The sequence below is a fragment of the Euleptes europaea genome, chromosome 9 (genome assembly GCF_029931775.1).
Source record: "Euleptes europaea isolate rEulEur1 chromosome 9, rEulEur1.hap1, whole genome shotgun sequence".
In the NCBI taxonomy this organism is placed as follows: Eukaryota; Metazoa; Chordata; class Lepidosauria; order Squamata; family Sphaerodactylidae; genus Euleptes; species Euleptes europaea.
The window spans coordinates 49,200,077-49,219,611 of record NC_079320.1 but is presented as its reverse complement, the minus strand read 5'-3'; the positions used below and the strand labels follow the sequence as shown (position 1 = coordinate 49,219,611).

The window sequence follows — 19,535 nt, the reverse complement described above, 5'->3', positions numbered from 1 at the left end:
TGCCAAAACCCAAGAATACCATAAAATATAATGAATACAGTTTATTAAAGGAACATGCAGAGATATACAGTATAAAAGCAGTGAATTTAAAAGCAGCAAGAATAAAGTAATAAAACCTAAATATCTAACCTAAGGCACTTTTACAAGCATTGGTTCTCTAATCCAAATGTTACGTGACCAGACTGAGTCCAAACAGAGTTTCAAAGGCCCAAGTCCCAGGCAGGTGTTCTGGCCAGGCCTCAACCTGGTTCAGAGTTGACCCAAAGGCAGATACAATGTAGATAAATGGCACAGACTTCCTTTATGCCAGACTTTCTGCATGATTCTATGTAACCAATCAAATGCACTGCGAAACAGGTGACCTTAACCAATCAGGTGTGTTGCTAGCAGGGCTCTTAACCATTCAGGTGTGTTGCTATGTACTGAAGCTGTACATAGGGTCAATTAAGCAAGCCAGCTCATCCCACCCAGGGTCCTTGTGTCGGTGAGATGGAATGTGTAGCCGAAACTCTCTCCTGGATCCTGGCCTTGAAACCTCCAGGCCCTAGGACTTCAGTTGCACCTGTGTCAGACTCCCATTTCTTCCTTGTCCTGTTGTCTGAAACTGTAGTCAGTATGACTTCTAGTTCCCAGAGGGAGAGGAAAAAGCTTCTATGATTGTGTAGCCTGAAGCCTGAACCAACATTTCCGAAAAGCCAAGTCTCTTGACAATGTGTGTACAAAGTTCTTGTAGACCAGGGGCATATCATTTTTCAATCTTTTTTTTCAGGGGGGGGGGGTATTTGTTACTCATAGTTTAGTTACGGACCTCAAAGAAAATCCAAATAAATATGATATTTGGCTGAGAGGTTGGTGTGTGTTGGGAGATTAGGAAATAAAGTAGCTGCAAGACAGAGTGCATTGACTTGCATCACAGTTTTTAAATCAATACATAGAAAGAGAAGCCTATACGGACTTTAAACTGTTAGTGCTTTTTCTCTTCCGTGTGTGTATGTTAGCACTTGTGTACACTCACATGCATTTACATGTGTGTTCCTGTGGGCAGAATCTCATGTGAGGAGGGGGATGGTGGATGCATTTCCGCACCCATTACATAGTAGAAATTTTCCAATCCATTCCATGGTAGAAGTATAACATGTGGGGTAAAAATATGCATATGCTGCTCCCAGATGGAGAATCTTTATCTCACCTTTGGCATATTTATTGCCAGCTTTCGTTGTGTGGAGACTTTCCACACAACTGGGCTGATTGATATGAAAAGTTGAGTGCAAGAAAACACTACAGCCACATAATAGTCCAGCAGCCTCCCCATGTATGGAGTTGTGCTGTGCGAAACTGTGATACAAAAAATGTCTACTTTTGTTTCTTTGTAAAACCAGTAGAAGATTTTATGTTAACAGCAAAATGAGACTCAGGAAAGGTGTAACTTGGTTTATGATTGTGCTATTAGAATCCAATGAGATAACATTGAATTGGATACAGTCATCTTTTTCACTCAATCTCACCCAATGTTCCTCCTTACTAAAGCCTCAGTCCCACACAGCTTTCGTTCACTATCCTGTGATCCCTACCATGGACTTTTGATGTTCAAAGTAGACCCCTTCTCCCTTATTTACCAGTGGAAAAGTTGGTTGGATCCTACCCATTATTTTCTCAGCAATCTTTCTTAATTCCACCAAAGCATCCATTTTCAGAACCAGAAACAAAATCAGTGTTGTCTGTCTTCATTTCTTGAGTTGAAATCATTAAATAAGCACAATCTGTCTCTCAATAAGGTACATAGTGACGTAGAATGAAAAACCGAAAACATTATTATGGAAATATACTGATAAATCTTTTTTTTTTAATGTGCTGGCATCTTTTATTTTATTTTGACTGAGTGGCATTTTTTTAAAAAAAACATAACTAATATAAATTTTATCACTGGTTCTTGTGCTAATGATGCTGTTGTATCTAGTTGAGTCAAATGTTCTCCATTAAATATTTTTGATATGAAAAAGGGAGTTTGAGAGATACTGACAAATTTCCAAAAAGGTCTCCCCACCAAAGAAAACTTTTTTTTGTTGCAGTAGTTTGCTGATATATATGTACTTGCAATCAGCTGCTGCTTTGCCACCATTTTTTTGTTTGTTTCAATATGGCTTTCCAGAAATGGGAAGTCATCATACGTACCAAACCAGATTTGACATAGTGATGTCACTGAGAGCAAATTGGCCCATCCAGAGCAAGTGCAATGCCTCTTCAAATAGCATTGTCCTCTGAATTGGCTTTGTTGATCTTCAGTGACATCATGCAGCCATGTAAGGGTTGACCAATGACTACCCTGTTATTAAAAAGAAGGTTGATTGGAAGAAATTAAATATGCTCAAAGTGCATCTGTGCGTGTTTGCACATAGGAGCATAATTCAGCTATTGAATAAATGCAGGGCAGTTGTATGTTTTTTTCCCTGTTGGGCATGCAGCAGCTTTATGGGGGGAAGGTTGATTGGGGGAAAACACCTCTTTTCTTTCCCTATTGGTGCTCTGAAAAAAATTACCAATGCCACATGGTTGCATCTGAATAAAAACAGTAATAGATTCAGTCAAGAATCCCCTATATAAAATGTGTATTATTGAACCTGGGACTCATTTGTTTCTGGTCATTTTTTACCCTTCAAGACAACCATTATCTCAGCTATAGCTAGCTTCTAGCAAATAAGTAATAAGCCTGAGATTTTTTTCAGGCACTATTTTTGTTTCTAAAACATTTATGTTTCAAAATTATGCATAGCGAATTCTTCAGCAGCCTTAGAAGTCCCTTAAATGCTGGCTGGTATGACAGGCAGGCAGGCAGGCAGGCAGGCAGGCAGGCAGGCAGGCAGAAAGAAGAAAGAAAGAAAGAAAGAAAGAAAGAAAGAAAGAAAGAAAGAAAGAAAGAAAGAAAGAAAGAAAGAAAGAAAGAAAGAAGATGGTCCCCAGGAGCTTCAAACACTGGCTCCCAGTCTTCTTTCTTGAAAATGCCAAATATTTCTGGGATTTTTCGATTTACTGAAAAATCCTGGGAATATCTGGGAGATACTAAAATACCCCAAAAAATTGATGTATTTTTGGCTCAGTTTCACCTGAATGCACATTCCTATCCATGAACTCACTAAAAGGCTTTAGGCAATCTGTTCTCCCAGCTTTAGTCAACAGGCTATAATATTGGTATAACTACCAGGGTGCTCATTCCATTAACTTGCCTTCCTGACAGATTACCAGATAACAAAGTAAAATTTGTTCTCAACCTTACTGGTTTTTTAAAAGAATTACTGCAGTAATGAATGTGAAGTGCCGCACATGGTGGGGGCAGCCATTTAACTATTATTGTCAGCATTACATTGTGGAACCTGAAAAATGTCTCATTATATGGAAACAGATAGCATGCAATAATAATTACTAGATTTTTCAAGCATGTGCAAAATATAGATGGAGCACTATAATAAAAACAATCAGGCAGATTACTTAATTTAAAGTGCAGATGTGGAACACTGCAAATATTTTATAGTGCTTTTAAATTGAAATTGAAAACATCTGATTTTATTTTGTGTTGAAAGCTATAGGCTATCTTTTCAATCGACAGGTTCTTCACATAAGGATGCCAACTTCCAGGGGTGGGGGGGCTTGAGATCTGGAAGTACAACCGATCTTCAGACTACAGAGATCAGTATCCCTGGAGGGTGGATTCTGTGGCATCATCTTTGCTGAGGTCCCTCTCCTTCAGGTGGCACCTAAGCTATGGTATTTCCTCCTTTCAAAGGTGTGTCAGGGACATTCCATTAAGACCTTTAAATTTCAATATCAATTACAATATAATTGATACAAATAAATATTTGCTGAAATGTCATCAGAAGCTAATATGTATTTGTATCAGAATATTCAAGCCAGTTGTGAAATCTTTAATCTCCAGGAAAGCATGTTACTGTTGTACCAACCAGTGTTAATAAGATGCATTCCTGAACACAACTCTCAAAAGCAACGTGTAACCGTAGAGCATTCCTAAACTCTGAACATGCTCCAGAAGGAAGATCGTGATTCCATTAAGGTTCATAATTTTCTCCAAAACCCAGTAATCTGGATCACCCATCATCAACATTCAGTCTTGCCAGATTGTTCTTCATTCTGTTCACATATATTTACACTTCATTGAGCTCAATTGAACATATAAGGGGGAATCACCTTTATACTTAATAGAAAGAGAAAGACAGGTTAGAGATGGAGATGAGAAAAAGAGTTCTGTATAATCTGATGACACTATGCTCCAAATTGCCAGACAGCCAAATCCTTCTGGTAGATATTAAAAATGTGGAAGACAGAATGGAATTGCATGAGATAATTCCATATCACATGGTAGTTGACCAGTTGGAAGCCATTGTTCATATCAAAGTACACTTAGAGATACAGGATAGTTAACAAGGTCATGTTTCCTATCTCTTTCCTAGGATAGGTCTCCTATGAGGGTATTTCCTGTCCTGAATCCTAACTCTGAATTAAATCAGAATGAAGTAAATCTAGATAGTCGTACCTTTGGTCAAAAGAGAGAGAGAGAGAGAGAGAAATTGGTAATGAGTCTATAATTTTCCAACTTCAGGGAAAGAAGCAACCCATCTCAGTGTTATATATGTTGTTTTTGAAAAGGACCAATCTGTTTATGCAGATCCAAATTTATGATGTATAAGTACAATTTCTAGAGATGATGTAAATATCCTGTGTCCTGGAAATGGTGTCACTTCTCCAAGCAGATTTTTATTACAGTTAATGTAGTTGCTATTGGTTATTCTTAATGTTTACACGATGGTTATTATTTCATGTTAACAACCATGTTTTTTTCCACCAAGGTGATAGATATCTTAAGGTGATAGATATCTTAAACTTTTGATTATCCATGGTTTTTGCCACATAAGCAAGGTGATACATATCTTAAGCCCAGGTGACTAGAGGAGAAGGGTTTGCTATACTTGTATGCACTGGAGGGAATGTGTTTGTCAAATTGTGCCTTGTTTTACATTGCCATCCTAAACAGAGTTACACTCTTCTAAGCCCATTGATTTCATCAGACTTCGAGGGCATTCTTAATTCTACTGAGGATGGCACTGATAGTTGATTAGTCTGCAGTTTGTACTTCTGCCCCCTAGAAGCAGTACCTTTATAGTGGTATCTTCAAGTATGCAGAACAACCGACCTTCAGAACTGAGGAATTGTTCCCCTCTGCTTGCATTTTGAAGAATGAAATTATCCTTTTCCATCTGGATTTTGTGTGTATTTATTCTTTTAATCTTTTTTTTCTGACATGACTGATCAATTCAATTTAGTAGTTTTCTGATGCTATAATAATTTTAGCTCATTTTTATTATTGTTGATTAAACTTATTTTGCAGTCACAAGCCATTTGAAACTTACATTACCAGTGGCATATAGTTACCTAAAATAAATAAATAGAATATGTTATTCTTTTTCATGTATCTTAGTTTTTGGAGCAGTATCAGTGAACGAAGATGAAGCTGGTTAAACTGACATGTCTGCCAATGATCCAGAATGCCTGCTTTGTCTTTCATTGTATTAGGTCATATTTATGTCTGTAGAATTCCAAATCGAAATATGCAGAGTCAGTGGAAATGTGTTAACTTTTCTTCATGAATGACAATATACAATTACAAGGCAACTGGAAATCTCTGATTTTACACAATTCTAGTTCATTGCCCTGCAGCATCCTTAAAACGATCTATTAAATGATGATTAAAAATACTTAATTGTACCATGCAACTCTTACAGCTCCAGTGTAATTTCATGGTTATAATTTTCTTGTCAGGTAATAAAACAGGATGAGCTTGGGAAGGATCTATCTGACTGCTCTCTATTCGATCTGTTGAAATATGATGATTATAATGGTGACAAACACCTAGGCCTGGAAGAATTCTATAGAGCATTTCGTGAGTACATTTTTGTGTTTTCTTTTGCCAAAATTCATATCTGTTTTTGTTCCAACCAATATAAATTTTCTGCTGTAATATTTGAAATAGAATACTTGATTTTCAGTTTTCTGAAACAGGATGCTAGATTAGGAAGAGCCCATTTCTAAAGGGGGCGCGCGAAACTCCTCGGGAGCTGGCATGACCTCGTGCCGGCATAGGTGCCATCTTATCACAGAATAAGGTAGCATCTACACCAGCACAGGGGCAAACATGCCAGTGTCCAGGTGCCACCGGCCCCTGCTGCCAGTGCAGCCACACCGATGGGGCTTTCCCAGAAGGAATTTAAAAAGAGATCTCTGAGACCATAGTAGCAGGGAAAGCCAGAAGTGAAAGGTCATGCTGGCGTGGGTGGGGGAGTTCCCGGGGCAAATCAAATCATTTATTATTACAGCCAAAGGGCAGCATAAAATGTAAAATATACATCCTATATTAAAATTATACAACTTCCACTTACAGCATCTCATCTGTACCAGTTAGTCTGAAGGTTTACCCATATGGTCTTTGTTCTTCGTGTCTTCCGTCTCCAGCGTTCTCAGGGGTGGAGCTGCTTTTAGGCAGCTTCCACAGCCCTTTTGCCCGGGGAACGCCTCCTTGAGCAGTGGGAGAAATCCCCCATTGCCAACAACAAAAAGAAAAAGGTGGCACAGCCCTGTTTTTGGCAATGGGGGATTTCTCCCCCTTTTTAGTGTTTCTTAATTTTTTAGTTCTCCTTTTCCCTCTGCAGCAATCAGGAAGCCTCAGGGGAGGCGGCACGGCTGTGCCACTCTTGGCCACTGCAGAACTGCCCCCCCTTCAAGACTGAGCTGTCTGACTACTAGTCTGATCCAGCAGAGTTCTTCTTTTGTTCTTACATTGAAATGTTTGCCAAAGCAGTCCATAAGAGTTTTAGTTCAGAGCTTGTTTCTTTTTTAAACTTGGGAAAACAGCACATTTTTAGAACATCTGATTTGCTACATATATGCATTTTTTTTAATGTAAAACCTGTTCATATTGCCTTCCTGTATGCCAGTGGTGCACAGTGGTAAGTTGCAGTACTGCAGTCCAAGCTTTGCTCACCACCTGAGTTCAATCCCGACAGAAGTCGGTTTCAAGTAGCCGGCTCAAGGTTGACTCACCCTTCCATCCTTCCGAGGTCGATGAAATGAGTACCCAGCTTGCTGGGGGTAAAGGGAAATTGACTGGGGAAGGCACTGGTAAACCACCCCAAAAATAAAGTCTGCCGAGTAAACGTCGGGATGGGATGTCACCCTGTGGGTCAGGAATGACCTGATGCTTGCGCAGGGGATCTTTACCTTTTGTTTTTTTTTACACCCAGTGTGGTTTAACAGTATCAATAAAACCAAAATATCAAAAATCATAATACCACAATCTGATCTCTGTATATATCATGCGCCCATGTGACAGAACTGACCAGCTCATGCAGAAGCAAGTTTCAGCACACATTGCTGTCATCTCACAGCGAAATAGCTGTGGACAAGGGTTGATCTCCTACCGTGCTCTGATATGGTATGGTTGCATCTAACCAATGGACTCTCACCAACAGACTCTCTTCTGCTAGTCTTCCTTTGAAGGAGAAAGCCTTCCTCTGTCAAAGGAAATTCTCTTATGCCAGAAGTTTTTTCCCCTACATTGGAAGGAGACTTAGCGGAAGGAAACAATTGGCTCCAACCATAGATGTTCACCATGATTTCCTTAACTCTTTTGATTTTTCTTAGTTTTGGAGAACATGTTAATGCCTTTGATGCCAATGTATCTTTCTTATCCTTAACTTTTCTGAACATCCTGGCATCCTTGTGACTTTCTACAGACACACAAAAATCTCTTCATTACTTTAATTGATCAGGAGTAATTAGAATACCCTGTTTTCATATTCCCAAACATTAGTCCAGTATTGAAACCTCCAGATTACTCCTAAGTGTGCATTGAGAGGGTATGAATGCCTTTTAATTACTCTGGTTACCCAGTTGTCTTTTTATCTTTGTGTTAAGTTATCTTGATTTTATCAAGGCCTCGTTTAGTTTTGTTTTCCCTTGCCCTAGGGAGACTCAGCAACTCAAAAGTTGAGAATTCCTGCCAAGTGATGATGAATCTTGAAAAACAAACTGAAAAGGAATGCTATGTAAAAAATTTTTTAAAAAAGTAGTGCTAGCTAAAGAAAACATTTAAAATTCAATATATGCCTCTTGTGTTTAGGACCTCTAGGAGTTCAGATTTAGATCCCCTTTCAAAAGTCTAAGGCAATTAAACTCTGTTTAAATATGCAGGCAGGACTGGAGTGTGATTCTAGAATGATTAATTATCACTATTGTTTCATTAAGATTTCCTAGTAGGAGATTTTTTTGAAAGCAATGTAGTTAATTAGAGCCTTGACTGTCATTTGAAGATAGTAAGTTCAGAATCAAACATGACTGAAAATTAGTTTGTGAGCTTTATGATTTGGCATCTCTAAGCCAACAGAGATTTTGATTATGCAGTTGAAAAATCAACTTTCATTTAAACAGACTCGCAGAACTGAGCTAAATCATATCCAGCAAACCTTTTCAGTGTGGAAAGAAGTGTTGGGGCTCCCAAAAGACATCCCAAAGCTCACTTTCCCCACTCTGGCTCGCTGCTATTTGCAGCCCTGTCTGACTGCAGCATTAAGTGTTGGAAAGTAGTCTTCTGAATTCCTAGTAAGCAGTTGGATGCTGCTTAGAGCAATCCTAAGCAAGTCTGCTCATCAGTAAATATCATGCTGTTCAATGGGGCTTACTCCCAAGAAAGTTCCTGTGATCATAGCTGATGTCGTGGTCGGCAGAGGCAGCTGGTTCAGAATGAAGGAAATGTCTGTCCAGGATTTACTGCCTTGACTCTGTAGTATCGTAATTTGCCCTAAACAATGTTTTAATTAACCAAATCCAACTGTTACTTGGAAGAAGCAGTTTTGCAAACAGAAGCATGTGCCAAAGTCATAGCCAATGAGGGCCGCAAAAAGGCTCTCAGTGGAATGCTGCTGCTACCGACTGATATGTGGCAGGGAGTGTTTTATCTTTGCTCTGCTGTGTCCCCAACAAAATAAAGAAAGAAATAAGCTTCCCTGTTTTATGTCAGCTTCTGGTTATCTATTCCAGCTAACGTCAACACTCCGTTCAACCACTAAGCCCCTTGAACTGGATCTTTAGATTTAACAGTCTGTCCTTATGTGCCAGTTAAAACTACAGCAACATTACAGCAAAAACTGTAATTTGTGGGATTTTGTGGTGCTTTAAAATTTGAAATAAAGGTTGATACACTTCCTCAGTAGTGTAGCCTTATGAAATAAATATTAAGACAACTATATCAGGTAGCTCTTCACAGTAGTACATCAAATTCCTGTGCTTGCTACTAAAACAAAAAATAAGTAGTAATAACTTACTTTTTTGATTATGTAAACAGACGGAAATGCTTATGCAGAGAAGAGAAAGCCAATGTAAACAGAACCGATTGGATAAGCCGAATGCAAATATCAAGGCTTTATCATAAATAATGTAATTTAAGTAACATTACACAGGGGTAAAGGGGAGGGAAATCATTAACATTACTTGAGCTATGAGTCATCCATCAGAAATGATATAAGTGTTTTTGAACACCATGTGAAATAAAAGCATATTTATTGTAACAAATAGCCGATAGGTACTTGATTCTTAAATGCCACAGTATATTTAAAAAAACAGTCTTTAGAATTAGCTGTGCAAATATATATGGAACTCTAATAGTGCCTCCTCATTCACTGGCATAAAGTTTCAAGGCTGCAAGTGAAGTTCTAGTTAAATGTCATGCCCTAAAAGGGCATTATCTGTCCATCTAATCTCATTCACCCACAAAAACCTGCTGATTAACCAGCACTGTTCTTATTAGTTTGTGCCACAGAGTGAATGCAGGAGTAAATCAGGGCCCAAATATCGGACATGGTTGCCTGACCCTGTGGGTAAACAAGCAATCTAGATGGGTGTAGTAAGAAAGCCTGTCTGCACTTTCTACAAGGAAAAAAGGTGTGTGTGAGAGAGGGGAGAGTCAAGGGTTGTTGTCCAACCTGACCTTTGTGAAAATGCATTATCTCTTTTTCAGTTTGAAATATGGTTGCCAACTGTGGGTTGGGAAATTCCTGGATATTTTGTGGGTTGGAACCTGGAGAGGGGAGGATTGGGGGAGGGAAGGGACCTCATGGCATAGCGTCTACCCTCCAAAGCATCCATTTTCTCCAAGGGAACTGATCTCTATCGTTTGGAGATCAGTTATACTTCCGGGAGATCTCCATGTCCCACCTGAATGCTGGCAACCCTAGTTTGGAAAAGTTACTAGGACTACAAAGGAAGAAAAAAAGTAAATGCTTTGAATTCATTATAAAGAACCAGTCTACATTAGACAGAATGACTTTTTATGGTCACCCTACATCAGGATTAGTGTCCCATGCTTATCAATTCCCTGTGGATCCCTGTAACATGGTAGTCTTTACTCTCTCTCCTCTTTCCATGAGTTATATCCTCCCCTTTCCTCTTCCATTTGATGCTGGTTGTTCTCACTTCCTTTCAGCAGTTCTCTTCAATTTTAACCTGTTCCTTGATTCACATGTTGTACTTTCTTCCCATGGTCTCAAATTTATGGAAGGCTGCTTATCTGAAAGGCAGAGAACAGAATTAAGCACTTAGTCTTTAGCACTTTTTAGAACATACTCCCAACAGAAACTTTGGGGGAGAGACTATATGCTATCAAAGTGTTTATATAAGCACCCTTTATTATGTAAGACTGAGCAGATCCACAGATTAGCCTGTAAAGTGGCTCTTCTATTGACATTCTAGCTTCAGTTAAAAGTATCCCACTTTGAGGTGTCATCATTCTAGTCGGTTTTATGGGAACAGTTGGTCCTGCCACATCTTCTTTCCTGACCAATCTTTTCCAGAATACAGGCTGCCAGTCCTGAGGATAGGGTTGCCAGGTCCCCCACCCCTCAGCTCTGGCAGGAGGTTTTTGGGGTGGAACTGAGGCAGGGATTGCATGTGCGCATCACAACAGGCCTTTTACCACTCAAACTGGCCTGTTGCGATGTGGCACTTCCGGGTGTAAACTGGAAGTGGTGCAGTCGCATCAGTGTGGCCATGCGCACAATCCCCGCTTCCAAGATAGGCACTGGATTAGCGGTCAATTGCCCACCAATCTAAGCAACCTGGCAACCCTACCTGAGGATGTTTTATCCCATTTAAGAGCTGCCGTCCATTCTTACTAGATGCAATTGCCTGGCTCAGCTTGTATTAACAACATTACCTCATTCTAATTTGCTTTTCATAGGCCTCTACATCTTGCTGCCTTTTATGGTAATAATCGGTTCATGTCTCCAGGGTGTGTGTGTGTGTGTGCAAACCATTAAAAGATGGAACTTTAATTCCTGAAGCATTCAAATTCAGACATAGCTGGAATGTTCTGCCATGCAGTAATTTCTTCTTTCTCTGCTTGGGTAAAACACAAACAGGTACAGCACTCTTCTAAGCCTTGGATATAATTTGGAAAATTGATTTTTTTAAACTCCTAACATAGTACCCCGGAATGAAGACACTTTTATTATTAACCAGAATTTGAAATGCCTTTTCCCCTGTTGTGTTTGAACACCATTTGTTTCTGATTTCCCAACAATAAACCTGTTTTTCCCTGTTTTATTGCATGAGTGCCCATGCATTTAATCTCTCTGACTCTACGTGTGTGCTTAAACTGCTTTAGTTGCATTCCCTGTTTTTGTCAAATAGATAGATGTGGTTTTTAATAAGAGAATCTAGGAACCTACAAATGTCTAGATGGAAATTAGAAAAATATTGCTTTTTAAATGTGATTGATTAAATGTGTGCCTAGACTGGTGGCAGCAATTAGTATTATTCTGGGGATCTATTTTGCTTTTTTAAATAGGGACTGACTTTGTGTACAAGGTGAGGAGTTTAATAGAAGTCTCATATTTCCAAGATCCCTAACTAAGGGTGCATATTAATAACCCTAAAGCACTTCTATATTTATCAAACTGTTTTCAAATCTATTGAGTTTCACCAACTGCTATTCCATCTGAAATGCACATGAGCTTCTTTAGTTTAAATACCGTATATACTCGGGTATAAGCTGATCCGAGTATAAGCCGACCCCCCAAATTTGAGGCCAGAAAAGGGAATTTCTTATTGACCCGCGTATAAGCCGAGGGTCAATAAGAAATTCCCTTTACTGGCAATGCTGCGCTCTAAAATGGCGGCCGCCATTTTAGAGCGCAGGGCCCCTGCCCCAGGTCGCCCTCCGCCAGCCTCCCAGGCCCTCCCGACCCACCCCAACCCACCCCGACCCACCCCGACCCCAGTGCCATCCAAGGGGGGGGAGGGGGAAGAGCCCTGAACCCCCTACTTACCGGGAGATGCGGCGAATCGGCGGCGGCAACGGCGGTGGCGCGGCCTTCCTGGGCTGGCAGGAGGCCCCTCCAGGCCCCTGCTGGCCGGAGGAAGGCGCCTGGGCGCGTGGGTGGTGGCGGCGCGGCCCGCAGGGGCCTCCTGCCGGCCCAGGAAGGTCTCTGCCGGCTAAAAAAACGTGCCTGGGCGCGTGGGCGGCCCGGCACGGCCGGGGCCTCCTGCCGGCCCCTCCAGGCCCCTGCCGGCCGGAGGAAGGCGCCCTGGCGCCTGAGAGCCGGCGGAGCGGCCGGCAGGGGCCTCCTGCCGGCCAAGGAAGGTCCCTGCCGGCTAAAAAAACACGCCTGGGCGCGTGGGCAGCGGCGGCGCGGCCGGCAGGGGCCTCCTGCCAGCCCCTCCAGGCCCCTGCCGGCCGGAGGAAGGCTCCCTGGCGCGGCGGCGGTGATGGCGGTAAGTTCCCCCCTCCCTCCTCCCCCCTACCCTACCCTACCGTATTGACCCGCATATAAGCCGAGTCCAGCTTTTTCAGCCCTTTTTTTGGGCTGAAAAACCCGGCTTATACGCGAGTATATACGGTAACTCACCCCTTACTGTATTGTGTTATCAGTTTGAATGTACTTATGTATAGAATAATTCCCCAACTCTGTCTTTCTTTTATAAAGCTGGTTACTTTTTAGATCCCTAATTGAATGATCATTCAAAGGAATGAAAAGTGTGTTCACTGCAGCTCCTAATTAAACCATTAATATAAAAATAGTGGGTTGGCTCCAATAGATATATTTCACTGATAAGTTGGCTCATTAAAACCAGGAAAGAACCTGATAAAGATATGTCTTTCACTTTGCCATTTAATCTGACATATATCAGATGGATATAATGCAGATTAATACTGTGCATTCTTACATACATGTTGTTCTTGTTTTGGCCCCTTACTTGAAAGAAATAATTTTAGGTTATTTTATTCAGTAATTTAGAGAATATTATTCTATGGAAAAATGTGTAGGCTTCAGATAAGTCTACTGTAAAATTTGTTTCCAAAGTAGTAAAATCGTTTAAGTACCAATATAGTGCTCCTCTGTAATAACTCCTGACACCAACACTTTATTCTGTCTTTCATGTTGGATTCCTATAATGTGTTTTGTATTGTATTCCATTTTGTCTGGTTCACTTTTCATCTACTTCAAAGACCTCAAAAGATAGGGTTGATGACCAAGTAGGAATTTAGAAAGGTCTTCAGGAAAACAATGTAGATGAAAGGGTTTCCTTCTATATGTAGCTAGTGTAACATTCAAGTTTAGAAATAAGCAACATAACAATGGGTTTTTCCAATTACTCCTTTCTGCTAAGCAAAGAAACTTACTCTGAATCATCCCTTAGTAAAAGGGAGTACTTGGGTTCTATACAGTGTCTTCTGTTAAACCCATAGTATTATTATGATAAAGCAAACAAAATGCCAGTTTAGGAAATGTATGAATTCCTCTTTCTAAATCATTAATAATTTTCTCATCTTTATTATCCATAGTGCATATTCATAACGTCTGTGCATGATTTTCAGATAAATTGAACTCATTGGGGAAAAAATGCTACCCGGTGTTTAAAAGTGTATTGAATAGGATTATTTTCATTGTGCAAAGTGAGTCGGGCAACCCAGTCCTAAGGGGGAGTACTTACGTGGTGCCCAGTGAAACTTCCATAGCATGTCACAGGGCTATACCTGCCTTTTTGCAGGCGTAACTCCACATCAGCAAAAAGGGGCGTTCCCAGGCCAAAATGAGTTAGGAAGCTGACTAATGTCAGCTCCGCCCCCAGGAATGCCCCGGGAACTCCCCCAACCAATGCTGGCATGACGCCTTGTGCTGGAAAAATGCTGCCGACAAGGTAGCGCCGGCGCCTGAGCATTATGCTGCCCCACGGCTCCCCTACACCAGCATAAGTGCCCCTGCGCTGGCATCCAAGCCCACTTAGCTGGCAGAAGTGGCATTTATGCCGGCCTAAGGGTCATGCCACCTCTTCAACAGCTTCAGGATTGCACGGTTCATGTAGTGTCACTGTTTAGTTTTCATAATAGAAAAGCAGCAAGGCACTTTCAGTGCATAGCTTCATAGATATACCTTCCTAGATGATATCTGGAAAGAAAAAAGAAAAGAAGGGTTATTTTTCAAGTAGCTATCCAGTTCCTTTGAGCAGCTTGAGAAGCAGACTAAATGTCAAATCATTGAATGTTTTGATCCTGAAATAATTGGCATTTCTGTATTTGATAAGGACTTACAACCTTAGTATTAACAACATTGAAACGCATGTTATTCTGCAGTGAAATAATATAAATATGCAAAATATGATGATAATATTAAGATCAGTGGGCTGGGCAGTTCATTCCTGAGCCCTAGATGTCAGCCTATTGAAGACATCAGCACAGCACAAGCGTGGTTAGTACCCTAGACTTTCACAGCAAGAAAAAGAAATGCCAACAAAAGTCCCAACTCCAAAGAATCCCAACTGCAAGCAGCTGAGAGCATAACAACTTCACGAGAGTCCATTGCAGCACTGGTGATACCAGGTGGCATGCCTATGATGCACCCATCTTAAGCAGTCTCCAAAAAAAGCCTTAGGCTTGCATATTGAATCTTAGAAAGGGTTTGTGCATAATTATTTGCAGATGGTCAAGATATGATATCAGTAACCAGTCATCAGTGTTGAAATCTAAGCCACTATTCATTTCATTGTTCTGCATAACAGACCTAATAAGAAAATGTGTGGTGGTGGATTATAAAACATCTATTTACTGTTATGACTGTGGTCAAAACTCCCTTGAAGCCAGTCCTGGATTTTCACTCGGTTTTAAGAACATAAGAAAGGCCCTGCTGGATCAGACCAAGGCCCATCAAGTCCAGCAGTCTGCTCACACAGTGGCCAACCAGGTGCCTCTGGGAAGCCACAAACAAGACGAGTGCAGCAGCACCATCCTGCCTGTGCTCCACCGCACCCAAAATAATAGGCATGCTCCTCTGATACTAGAGGGAATAGGTATGCAGCATGACTAGTATCCATTCTAACTAATAGCCATGAATACCCCTCTCCTCCATGAATATGTCCACTCCCCTCTTAAAGCTCTCCAAGCTGGCAGCCATCACCACACCCTGGGGCAGGGAGTTCCACAATTTAACTATGCATTGTGTAAAAAAATACTTCCTTTTATCTGTTTTGAATCTCTCACCCTCCAGCTTTAGCAGATGACCCCGTGTTCTAGTATTATGGGAGAGGGAGAAAAACTTCTCCCTGTCTACTCTCTCCAAACCATGCATAATTTTATAGACCTCTATCATGTCTTCCCTCAGCCGCCTTCTTTCTTTTATCTTGTTGTTCATCACTGTCATCCAATGTTATTCTTTAACATCAGAATGGACTAAGAATAAATGGTCAGCCCAGGGTTAGTAGATGTTTTGAAACACAGCTGACCAAGGGAATAGAACAACATGAGGCAGGGTACAAGATAACTGGAAGGTATATGCAGAGGGGGCATAAATGTTCTTCCCAGTCCTTGTGTCTGTGCTGCTACCCGCAAAGATAAGGCAGACAGTGCTTAGAGCTAGGGCGTTCTCAAGGGTGATACCTAGCTTTTGCAATGCCCTCCCCCCAGAGATTCACCTGACATGTTACTGTATTTTAGGTGCCAGGCCAAAACCAATTTTCTCTGACCACGCTTTTAACAGACGTTTTGTGTCAGTTATGATCTTGGTCTGTGTTTTCCACACTTCTCATGCTTTGTGGCTTGTATTTATGCTCCAAAGATTGTTTTATACAGATAACCTTATTGGTTTCTGGTTTTATACATAGTGTTAGTTTGTTTTACTGTTTTTTTCTTGTTTTACTGTTTTAATTTGCAGTTATTGTTTTATCAAGCAGTATCAGGTCTCGATCCTGAGGGCAGAACATTTCCATGCTGGTGAAGTAAAGACAAATGACGAGGCTCCAGATATTTGTACTTGATTTGGCCTATCCAGAGGTCTCTTAGGATCACTTTTCATTTAAGGACAGGGTTGTAGTGAGCCTTCTGTGCCAGGTGGGCAGCCATATTTCCAGGTGAGGCTTCAAAGAAAATAATGGGGAAATCTAAAATATCCTTATAACTACCAAAAATTTCAAGAAACTTATATGTACAGTATATACCCGTGTATAAGCCAACCCGTGTATAAGCCGAGGTGCCTAATTTCTCCCCAAAAATGGGGAAAAATTAGGCACCCGCGTATAAGCCTAAAAGCGGCGCGGGCCCGGTGGGGGCGGCTTTCCTGCAGCTGCAGGAGGCCGCCCCCAGGCCGCTCCGGGCGGCGGAAAGCGGCACGGACCCGGCAGCCTCCCAGGCAGGCCCCGCTGGCTGCTCCCAGGCCGCGGGAAGGCGAGCGGGCCGGCGGCGAAGGATGGCGGCAGTGGTAAGTTTCCCTCCTCCCTCCTCCCCTACCCTACCGTATTGACCCGCGTATAAGCCGAGTTGGCTTTTTTCAGCCCTTTTTTTGGGCTGAAAAACTCGGCTTATACGCAAGTATATACGGTAAGTGTCTGTCAGTTATTAGAGTCAGAAACATATATATAGATTTATTTTGTTTTGGTTTAAATTCTGAAGTTTTAATATGGGCAGTTTTCTTCTATAATTTGTTAGGGTGATAGTGATGTTGAGAAAGCAGTACTGACTATTGAGCCTAGGTACAGTCTTGGGTGGGCTGAAGTACATGGATCGAGTGGGTGGCAATTTGAGCAGTATATTTTTGGGGGCGGTTTCTAGTCATTGATAGTTTCAACCAGAAATTGTTGTTGTTTTAGTTCTAAAAACAAACACTCATTATTTAAATGGAATATGTCACATCATAAAAGCCACTTCTTACTTTCTTTTCTTTTTAAAATGAACAACTTGGGTGGGAAGAACTGGTGGTGATCCGCATGAAGTGGCATCTAGCAATGACCTTAATTAAGGGAACCTAACTACAACATAGATATGATCATCAGCTTTGAATGCATTTATGTGAAAGTTTTTTTTAATATAAATATAGAAACATGCTATGTACATGTATGTGGTCTCCTGTCCTGTTAGATTTGGTATATTCTAGCATAAACTGAGTGTAACCTGAGTGTAAAATAAGAGGGCTCAACTCAGTCTGTGCCTCAGCCTTCCTCTGCAAAATGGGGATAAAATACTGGATTTACTGGGTTTTTGTAAAGGTTACTGAGATAACTAGTATGGATTGTTCTATATAAATTGTGATAAGGATAGTCACAGATACTTCTCTGGCATCTACCTGATTATAAAACATCTTATAGCTTGTTTAGGAGGCTATTAGATGTCCCTATTCCATGCTACACTTTATTAGGATACTGAATCATATAAAAGACATGTTCCTGGTTCCAGCCCCACATGTCCTGATAGTTTGGCAGTCTTTGATAGTATAGGCTAAAAGTTAGCAATGGAAAGTCCACCCTGTTCAACAGATATTAGATGGAATATCTACTTAAGGAGAGAGTTCTCTCTTTCTCACCCGAGTATCCAGTAATCTCAGAAAAGCGATACATACCAATGATAGTTGCCAACAGCTATATTTGAGTATGTCCATCAATTCAATACAAGCACACAAGATGTTTGGCTAAAAAGCTTCCCTTGTGACATCTGATTACTTCTGAGTCATTTATAGGTTTTGGAAAGTCTTCACTAAAAAGGAAAAATCATTTTCTGCAATCCTGTGTATTATGAAAGTAGAACGCACCTTTTATTGAATGCACCTTGAGAGCTGTTATGAAGGGTAACAAATAGGTCTCCTGACCTATTTGAACAAATAGGTCACCTTCAAATCTGATTCCTTCAGTATGTTACAGCTGAAACACACAAAATGTTAGTTACTTTAAAAAATAAGCATAGCTTTTTGCCCCCTATATTTGCATGTTTTTGCATCCCAACCTTTAAAAAAAATGCACAGTATGTATCCAGTGACCATCTACAAAGTCAGATATGACCAACTGTTGTGCTGAAAGATGTGAGCCTTAAGGATATTTAACTGTGATGAGAACATAAATTTCATTTTTTTCTAAGACTAGTTGGTGGTAAATTTTAATGTTGGTGATAACTTTCAATGTAATTACTAATATTTCTGTAGTTCAGTAGTGCCAAAAAACAAACATGCACTTTGTTCAGAATGGCTAACTGTTTAACAAGTCCCCATCCTAAAAATAAATACATAAATAAATTAAAATAAATTTTAAAAATACCATTCATCTTCAGATTTACAGAGGACACACATGCTGAGTGTTTAACTATTTATTTTCTATACTGTTATGGTTGTTGATACTGTTAATTCTACCCTTATCAGCTGTTCTGTGTGAGGTGGCTAACAAAAAAAATGCAATTACAAAAGAATTCAAAAACCAATATAAAAACTATAATCCAGTTAAATCTTCAGAAAGTCCAGTCTGGCTAGCCAATTAGTCAAAAGTAAAAACATTCTGAAACAGAAAGTCTTAATTTGAATCACCAACACCAGCAAAAAAGTTGCCGTATGAGCCTCCCTCAGAAGACAGTAACTTGGAATCTCCACCACAATGGCCCATCAAACTTTCAGTGGTTGCTTTGAAAGGAAGCAAAAATGCTTTACTTGGAACAGACTTTTTTCCCCCTCCTAGGGTAGTATTTAGATAGGAGACCTCCAAGAAATACCAGGGTCATGACAGGTAATGGCAAACCACCTCCGAACATCTGTTGCCTTGAAAACCTTACAGGGTCACCATAAATCAGCTGTGACTTGATAGCAATATATATATATAATCTGTAAAATCCTTAGTTAGGTAAAGATCCCCTGTGCAAGCACTGGGTCATTCCTGACCCATGGGGTGACGTTACATCCCGACATTTCCTAGGCAGACTTTGTTTACGGGGTGGTTTGCCCGTGCCTTCCCCAGTCATCTTCCCTTTACCCCCAGCACGCTGGGTACTCATTTTAGCTGAATCTATTTCATATGACTATTGGCATGTATTTTAGGAATTCCTGTAATTAGAAAGAAAAAAATGGCACTGAAGTAGCAGCAGATGAAGAAACAGTGGCATAGATGGGAATGATAAAAGGTAAATGTGCAATGTAGAGTTTTCAGGAAATATTGGCACCCATAAAGAATTACACTGA

The 19,535-nt window shown here is 40.6% G+C and overlaps 1 protein-coding gene across 2 annotated transcripts in view; it reads left to right on the top strand.

Moving 5' to 3' along the window:
• Window positions 1–19,535, top strand: part of FSTL5 (follistatin like 5) — a 383,938-nt gene that overhangs the window by 228,966 nt on the left and 135,437 nt on the right. For both annotated transcript variants that reach the window (XM_056855358.1, XM_056855357.1), the window contains exon 5: window positions 5,827–5,947. In XM_056855358.1, coding sequence (XP_056711336.1) covers window positions 5,827–5,947 — 121 coding nt within the window. The remainder of the gene's footprint in view (window positions 1–5,826; window positions 5,948–19,535) is intronic.